The 9,119-nt window shown below is 35.6% G+C and overlaps 1 protein-coding gene across 3 annotated transcripts; it reads left to right on the top strand.

Annotated features, from left to right (window-relative positions):
- Positions 1 to 526: 526 nt before the first annotated feature.
- Positions 527 to 8,635, top strand: LOC149541213 (cytokinin riboside 5'-monophosphate phosphoribohydrolase LOG1-like). Of its 3 annotated transcripts, none has more exons than XM_089802221.1 (8): positions 527 to 635; positions 1,550 to 1,714; positions 3,773 to 3,870; positions 4,050 to 4,080; positions 7,597 to 7,696; positions 7,825 to 7,895; positions 8,040 to 8,183; positions 8,362 to 8,635. In XM_089802221.1, exons 2-8 carry the CDS (start codon positions 1,592 to 1,594, stop codon positions 8,452 to 8,454), a joined length of 660 nt encoding a protein of 219 aa, XP_089658347.1. In that variant the 5' UTR covers positions 527 to 635; positions 1,550 to 1,591; the 3' UTR covers positions 8,455 to 8,635. The 3 variants fall into 3 exon arrangements, with proteins under 3 accessions (XP_089658347.1, XP_089658345.1, XP_089658346.1); XM_089802220.1 differs by lacking the exon at positions 527 to 635 and adding an exon at positions 839 to 1,047; XM_089802219.1 differs by lacking the exon at positions 527 to 635 and having other exon boundaries at positions 825 to 1,714.
- The last annotated feature ends 484 nt before the right edge of the window (positions 8,636 to 9,119 follow it).

A 9,119-nucleotide genomic window follows, 5' to 3' on the forward strand; every position in this document is an offset into this window, starting at 1 on the left:
GGTGATTTCGCCCACATTTTTTATCAATATTTCAATATAGAAAAGAAAAGATTGTGAGGAAAATACCTACAACCAGTAGAAAAAGAAAAAGAAAAAGAAATCAAAATTATGAATTTCACTTTATTAGAGAAATTCACTGAATAAAAATACTTTCTCTAAAATAATTTCATTTGGAAAAAAAATATTCAAACCTTGATAAATATCTGAAGTAAAACTTCTTCATCCCTACCTACACTAGACTGGAACGGGAAACAAATATTAATTTTGATACCAACCCGCTTCAAATTTTTACTATTATCAACGTATTCTATGAATAGCATTTCATTCATTGTTTTCTATATTAAGAGATTGTTCTCTCCATGAGGGCCCCATGAATTTGAAGGATGAAGCCCAAAATACACAGCAGATGGGACCCATTAACATCCATCGTCAAACCCATCTTGTTTTTTGATTGTAGATCTCCATTTTCTTTTCTTGTCATCGTTGGCTGCCCGCTGCAGTACTTAACACAGGGTTGGGTATGTCAGTTGCGATAGGTGCGGTCTTAACAACTGTTTGTAAATTAAAACCGTTAAAACTTGCAAACAATTGTCAATGACTAAATGGAGTGCTGAAGCTTTCGTCGTGGCCAAAAGGTCAATCTGAAACTTAGAAATCTACAGCAGTAAAAACAAACAAGTATAAATGCTTCTGGGCGTCTAAAGGATTTCGGTAGATCCATTTCTACTGTTTCTGAGATATTCAGTTTAATGAGCTTTGTTTCAGTTTAGGTCGTTTATTTAATTGATTATTTGGATTTGTTTTCACGTGGGGGTTATAATTAGGGCCTCATGTCGTCATTAGACATAAGCCGTGATCTAATCAAACACTGTTTTCCATGGTGGCATCCATCGCATTTGCGTCACGGAACTTAAATTCTCACTCTTATTTTTAAGTCTTGGCTTTCGATTTTTCCAATCATGGAGCATAATACTTCTTCCACCAGAATCTAATACTACCATCTCACCAATCATCAAAATTATCAATTTAGGCTAGAATAATAGCTGGGTATGTTTGCAAGTAGAATTTTAATGATATTCGACCAAAATGATTTCGATGCTGTTCGAATATTTTGAGGTTTCTTAAACTTGGGCATGTTCAGATATGCAATTCCCACGAATTTGAAGGAGAGAGATTTGAATGGTGTTTAATTTTTTGGTGTTTTTCAAGTTGGGTATGAACAGAATTATGACATGGGAGTAGAAAGATTTGGTGGTTGTTTGCAATTTGTGTCCATGTTTCCGTTGGGTGTATACACAAATGGAATTCTCATTGTTTTGAAGTAAAAGTATTTGGATGGTGCTTAAAGACTTTTCAGTTTTCTTGATAAAGTGAATTGGAATGGTTTCACTGATGTTATGGGTGTTTGGCAGAGGAGATGTTGTTTGAGTATATATTGTCAATTGAATTGAATTGGCTGAGATTGATGTCGTGGGTATTTTGCCTCTTGAAAAATAATAAAATTGTTTGAACTGAAATGGTTGATATTGATGCTATGGGTGTTTGACAGAGTGGATGGTTTTGAGTCGATTAACTTATGAAGTAGGAAAAGATGGAGAGGGCTGATGTTAGTACCAACGGAGGACGTTTCAAGAGAATCTGTGTCTTCTGTGGGAGCAGCTCAGGCAATAAGACTGCTTTCAGTGATGCTGCCCTTGATCTGGGCAAGGAATTGGTATAAACTCGTTACATATATAATTCTTGAAGCCATGTCTCTAGTTTGTGTGTTTATTGTTCTAAATCAAACCCAATTGTTATTTTTTTGGCTGCAGGCCTATTAATTGTATGGCGTGCTAGTTAATTTTGATTAGAAAAGCAGCCATGGGTTGCATGAGGAATGGGTGCTAGTCATTAGTGTTTTTGCTTTAGGGCAACCGGATTATATGCTTTAGTTTGACCAGTTTATAGTTATTTAATCATGATTGGCCGCTTGAATGAATGGATTTATATGGTCTTACTGTTTACAGTCACCGTTTTTTAAATCACGGGTTCACAGGATTTTAGATAGTAGTGTCAGAGAAGAATTTTCTTAGCCATGGATTGTATGGGAATAGAGTCTAGACCGATTGAATTGGTACTTATGTATATGAAATTTCCGATGATTGTTCTTGTCATGGGTCTCCGGGTTGTGTTTAGGATTAATCAGTGTATAATTTCTGAGAGACATGGGATTGATTAAATCTGTTATGGTATGTGATATCTGCTACGGGAAGTAAAGCATTCAAGGAATTTGACAATTGGCATCTTCATGTAGTAACTACGAACATAGTTTTGTCTTTTTTAAGTGTTTTGGGTTGTTTTTCTCTCTGCAGTTTGGAGATGGGTTTGGTTATAACAGTATTTTGTTTCCTTATCAGACCTTACCGTTTCTGTTATTGGGTTGTCAATTGCACGTTGTAATATAATCAGAATTTATTTTGATTAACCCTATAGTGCATGGAGAATGGCTAAATCAAGTTATCAATGGCGTTGGGGGCACCTTCTACATGGAATAGTTGGATTGAATTGGAAATGTTGTTCCCAACATGCTTGATGAAATGGTTAGACTGAATTAGCAATCATTTTTGTAGTATATCTGTTGTATAGAATTTGATAATAAAAAAAACCCAGTCTCTGATTTTATCTTTTGGTTTGTATATTGAATGATTTAGAATGATCAGAATATAGGCTTCTTAACAAAGGCTTTTGTGGGAGATGGATGGATTTTCTTTCTGAGGAGGCTTGTAATATCTGCTACAACTATTAAACCACCTCCAGAATTTGACCCTGTGATTTCAAAGGACTAATGTACATCGTGTCTACTTTTTTAATTGTATATTGCTATCAGGATTTTATTGTGTAGTTTTTTAGTCAAACTCATTGACCCATATTTCATGAGTAGTGGTTTACACAAACCCATCTCTCATGACAAAGAATAGAACACTTAGCACTCATTGGATCTAGGTGATGCTCAGAGAGGTGAAGCACCGGCACTTCTCGGGAGGTCACCCATCCCAACTCCCATCCCACCTTCAGCTCGAGCGCGCTTAATTACGGAGTTTCCTCCATAGTTAAACCCACTCTGCTTGCAAACCCATTTGCAAAACCTTCACCAAGTGTTGTGCCTTATGAACCAGTCGATAGAAAGCCCCTTAAGCTTATCAATTAATAAGTAAGTTGAATTCTTAGATGGGCATTATCTAAATATGTAGTTTATTCCTTCATTGATTCTACTTACCAACTCTTTTTGTAGTCTCTAAATCACACAGTTTTGTAGTTTGCTTAGAAAACAATTTTTCTAAACATAGATTACATGGGAAATAGATGAATTGAATTAGTTGCCTATTATCGCTGATACAGGGATTCAAGCACTGAAGGAATTAATATGGAGATTTTCATGCTATAAATATACATGTTTGAAGTTTTTGACGACCATAGACAATTTCATAGAGTTCTGAGACGGGGATTACATGTGTCGAATTTGTATTGATTTATGTGATGCCTCCTAAAGGGTTCAAGCACTTAGGGGTCTTGACGTTTGAGCTTTTTGATCATTTTCATTTTGGACTCATTTTCTTCAGAGTTCTGAGATGGCTTTGCATAGGAAATGGATGGGTTTAATTTGTCATGGCTGTTATATCTCTCTGCTAGAGGGGGCAAAGACAAGTGGAATTTGATCATGATGATTTTTTTTTCTGTATTTTTCAGAATGCTGTTCTTGTTGTATCTGAGGTGCATTTTGGCTATTTTGCAGGTAAAGAGGGGAATAGACCTTGTATATGGCGGGGGAAGTGTTGGGCTTATGGGGATGGTTTCTCAGACTGTTTACAATGGTGGCTGTAATGTTCTTGGGTTAGTAAAGGAATTGGGTTTTGAATGTTGGTGATTAGATGGATGCAATTTCATTAAATTTTCATAAAGACAAAGCCATCACTTGGCTTCTGCAGGAAAACTTTGCTGCTGATTTTGATCCCCTGGATTTTCCTGTTATTTATTAATACATTTGTTTGATTGGCATATTGTTTATGCAGGGTAATTCCAACTGCTCTCATGCCTCGGGAGGTATGACTGGTTTCTCAACTGGGATTTGGTACCCTCTTTTCTTTTATGAAGTCACTTTTTAAGTATATTTATGCAACAGATTGCTCTGATTGTGGACCTCCATTCATTTCCTTAGGTTGCTTCACCAGCTCAAGTTAACATGCAGCAATACAGATCAGTTGTTGACATTATAGCTTTAGGAGCAGAGAAATTGGCCTCAAAATAAGCTAAATAATAACTTGCAATGTTATTCTTAGGATTCAATTGGTTACTGCTTGTGGGCTTACTATCATCTAATGCTCCATTGTGTTGAACTGGATCCACAGATCAAGTTTATTATCTTAAGGGTTTGTACCCCAACCAGTCTGAGAACACATTTTACTAGTTTGTAAAGTTCTTATACATTCCAGAATGGCTGAAAGGAGATCACTTTGATGCCCTTCAAAAGGGAGAATGAACATCTTTATTTATCTGATCTCGCTGAATTTATTTGTAATATTAATGTTGAGGCCAGGGGTAACATTCTCCATTTCTCTGAGAATCAGGGCTATCTGAGTTTTCTTATATAATCATCTTTAATGCATTGCAAATATTCACCTTCAAAATCATTTTCCAAGTAAACCCAAATCAGATCATACCTTTAAAAATCACGCAGGGCAATGTTTGGCTGCATTCACCGAGAAGTTTTGTGTTCCTCCAAACGTCCATTTAACATCACAAAAACAGAACCTGTGATCTCAAGGGTGCAGGGCAAGTGCTTTTCACAAGATAACCTTACATCATGTTTGTTTTCTTTATTTTGATCTCTATACTTGCAACTTTATTCACTCAGTAGTAGTTAGAGGATTATTAACATTGTGCCTTTTCAATTTGGAAGTAAAGGGGGTTTCCCTTCAATCCTTATTCCTTTTCGGCTTGCTTGTGAGATGATGACTCAGATACTCAATTTTCTATCCTTCTCTTTTGGCATTAAGAAACTAACTTATGGGAACTGTACAAATCTTAGTGAAGATTACGATTTGTAATGGATTTTACTTTGATTCTAAGATGAATCCATAAGCCATATGTTTACAATAGAAATTTAATATCATAAACGTTTTCTGAAATTTGAGATGATTTATAGAAAATAGCCTGGTAGCCTTTAGACATCTGAGAGTATGCTCAGCCTAAAGACTTACCCTCTGGCAGATGTAAGATGATTATACATTCAGACAGGCAACATATCACTAGAAAATTCTTTTCTAGTTGTATAAAAGGATTTTTACCTGGCCTTCTAAATATCTTGAAATACATTTCTCTGTATGCAGTAACCAATCCATTTTGTGAGTAAATTAGACCACAACAAAGGATGTGGATATGGGGATAATGATTGTTTGGAATTAGTTGCATTATGAATTTCTTCAATTTTGTGGATGGTTCCGTCAGTGCTACCACACTGTTGCTTAAAGCTTCACTGATAGAAATCCTTATCTAGGTTATGGGAAACAAGCATGTGGTGGCTATGATTTTCAAAGTTGTAATTGAATTCTCAACTCCCATTTCAGAATTTGGGGCTGGTAAGCAAAATAGGCTTCCTGTAGCTATAGCATGTGTAGTCATCGCTCATCCAAGTATAAATTACAATCCGATGTTTGTGACTATATCACCTGTTTTGTTAAGTGACATAAATGAACGTTAGCTTTAGAGGACGTGTAGATGTCTGTGATCGTACAACCGAGTTTTTGTATGTTCGGAATTAGAAAGGTTGAGAAGACAGCAATTTTGATTTTTAACCATGGGTATGTTTTGAAGACAAGATATTTCAAAAATCAATTCATGATTAATGAATGTGATGTAGACCTGAAGGAAGTGTCATCTTGTGACTTATGTAGCTGCTAAAACTTGTATTTTTATGTTAAAATAATTTTTATGTGCTGAAATTTAAGAATCTATTTTTTCACATTAAAGATGTCAAAGATACCTTTTCTTTTCTACCAAATTCTGATCATACAAATCGTTCTTGTCTTATATCTTGTGCTGCAAAGATTCTGGGCAAATAGCCTTTAACTGTCCTTATTCTTAATAAAGAATTTGGATGCGGATCCAGAAGTGCATGTGGGATGAAAGTTTGTTTTCTTTTTTGTGAGGGGGGTGGAGAGGGGGTGGATGCAGATGCATATGGATGCATGTGTATATATATGCAAAAAAAATATTTAATTTAATATTCTTAATACAATTAATATAATATCTCCCTATAATACAATATAATTTAATAATAATAATAAATAATAACCATAGTAATAATTTAGAAAGTTAAATATATTATAATACCAAGGAAACTGAATATGAACTGCCATCCAATAAGAAAGAACACGACAAGAAGATAACCCATGCCATTACACACGATTGCTATACACCATCGATCATAAGGAAAAGCGTTGACCACAAGAACAAGCTCATGACAGTTAACTTAAAGGCGCACGGTGCATAGGATGCCAAGTCAATCTAATATGCAGATGCATGGTGCCAAGAAAACATGATGCCAACCATAAATAAAGTGCCAAGACATCACTGAAGATGCCAGATAAGTTTAATTGTTGACTGCTACACATCCAGAGAGCTTCCCCCTGCATCTGCCCGCCTCCGCATCCAAATCTTGGCATTCAGCATGCACATTGGTATTCAAAGTCCTTATGAGTCCCTCAAAAGAGAAAGTTTCAACCATGCCATGCTGAGTGCTAAAGATGAACTTCAAAGATGTAAACCAACATCATTCTTGAGTTGGGCTGTAAAATCATAAGTTGCAGGTAATTTGAAGATTGAATATTAGCTTTTCATTCAGCACTTCTTGTTTACTTGATAATCGAAGTAAAAAGCGAGTGAAGCTGGAAGTTGCCATTCTGAAATATAATGTAACTAGAGAGAGTTATATAAATTAAACTCTAAAATGCTGCCTTCATGCTGAAGCTGATATGCCTTTTACTTCAGTACCAGATATATCTATTGTTGCTAATATACTAGAGAGCTAATGTTGTTCTTCTGATTCAATCTATCTTGTAGCTTATCTGGTATCATTTCCAGAAGCTTGAAACCATTAATTTGGTATACAAAACTGGAGTCATCGCCACATAAATTGATAATTGCTTTAAGAAACAAGACTTGCAAAAGATCAACTGTCAAATTTTAAAACAAAGCAGTCTAAATCAAAATATGGAGTCTAGAAAGTGAAATAGGCAAATCCAAAAAAGCATCAGACCCAAAACAAACATTAAAAGAAGAAGAAAGGAACCAACTTGGAGGAAATCGACTAGAACTCAAAAATTTCTGAAACAAGACAGATTCCTTTACTATAATTACCTAACAATAATCATCAGTTTGGTCTCATATTATCTGTTTTCTCCAAAAATTGGATATTTTATTAACCAGTTTCTTGGTATGACATTTAGAAGATTTACTACAATTCAATTTTCTTGCTCAAAGAGACATTGTTAATGAATGAAAATTCTTATTTTTCAGCATTTCTATATAGCCTATTTCAGGTGGTAAACTATGTTGCAGATATCAGGTCAGCCAGTTGGTGAAGTGAAGACTGTTGCTGACATGCATAAGCGAAAGGCAGAAATGGCTCGTCATGCAGATGCTTTCATTGCTCTTCCTGGTAATTAATTATAAAATATTGCACATCTTCCATTCCTACAGCCTCTGTGATGGAAAACATGCTGCTTACTTGTGACGTTACATCCTTTGAGTGCCCATCTTTGATACTTTGAATATTTGACTGATTAGGTGGTTATGGAACAATGGAAGAGTTATTGGAGATGATCACGTGGTCTCAACTAGGGATTCATGATAAACCGGTATATAATCGGCTCTTAATCATGAACTATCTTCATCTAGCTCTTCAGTTTTATGCTTTAATAGCACCATCAAATGTAATAGGCATTGATTCTTATTCTGAAGCTTTGTAATATTAATTCTTTCTAATCCTTATTGAATCACAGGTAGGGCTCCTGAATGTTGATGGCTATTACAATTGCTTGCTTGCCTTGTTTGACAAAGGTGTTGAAGAAGGGTTTATAGAGCCTGCAGCGCGGCTTATTATAGTGTCTGCTCCAACAGCAAAGGAACTGATAGCGAAGATGGAGGTAGAGAATGCAAAAGATATTGATGTAATTTTGGAGTTCTTTATTTTAATGAATCTCAAGGATTTATATTTCTCCAATGGTTGGTCTGAACAACTTGATTCCTTAGCAATTTAGATTATCTTGTGTTTAATCTCTGCTTATAGGTATTAAAATCATTTCAAATACCAAATGTGTGCAGGAATATGTTCCTAGACATTACCAGGTTGCCCCTCCGACAAGCTGGGAGATTGAACAACTAGGATATTCAGCAGCCTCTGAGAATGATTTGTGATAAATTTGCCTTGGCTGTGTGCTCCAATTGTGGGCAATTTTTGTCTATTTTTACATCACATGATTCATTCTGGAGACATTTGTAAAATAAAATTTCAGTTTTACAAGGAACGAACAGATTCAAGAAATATGATTTTTTGTGTTATGCATGCAAAGTTATGCTGTGCACAAGTGTCACTTAACTTTTGATGTCTACATTATCTTTGATGTCAACACAAAGTGTTTGGATGTTTTGTTGGACCATACTAGAGATTTAGAGGTTGGTTTGGGTCCTCCCGCCCGATTGCCATCTCTCTGATAATGGTGAATTGAGTTGGTTGTAAACAAGGAGGGCTGTTCAGAACTTACATTTGATGCTAATTGATAAAGAGACATTTTAATATTGAAGGAATATTTTTTCCCAGGAACATTCTAGAATACAGTAAAAACCACAATCCCATAGAAATTGAGGTGCACAGACTTTGGGGACGTCTCTGGTGAGAGCTGCTTAATGTTGAGTAAGGGTTAAGTACTAGTCAACAGAACCAAGGGTTTACATCTAGAAGATCTCTGCATTTCAAAAATTTCAAACATTTTATCAAAGAGTAAGGTCCATGACAAACCCATTTTCTGAGTAATATCACTACATTATAGTTCGAGCCTGAGCTACCGGTCTTAAGAAAATGA

This window comes from Cupressus sempervirens, chromosome 9 (assembly GCF_028749045.1).
Source record: "Cupressus sempervirens isolate cs-2001-9-10 chromosome 9, ASM2874904v1, whole genome shotgun sequence".
NCBI lineage: Eukaryota > Viridiplantae > Streptophyta > Pinopsida > Cupressales > Cupressaceae > Cupressus > Cupressus sempervirens.

What these genes read in the sequence shown, in the direction of transcription:
- LOC149541213 (XM_089802221.1), top strand. Translation starts at nt 1,592, where the DNA reads ATGGAGAGGGCTGATGTTAGTACCAACGGAGGACGTTTCAAGAGAATC. An exon ending in GGTGGCTGTAATGTTCTTGG is followed by an intron (nt 3,871 to 4,049) that starts GTTAGTAAAGGA and finishes TTGTTTATGCAG; the next exon opens with GGTAATTCCAACTGCTCTCA. An exon ending in CTGCTCTCATGCCTCGGGAG is followed by an intron (nt 4,081 to 7,596) that starts GTATGACTGGTT and finishes ACTATGTTGCAG; the next exon opens with ATATCAGGTCAGCCAGTTGG.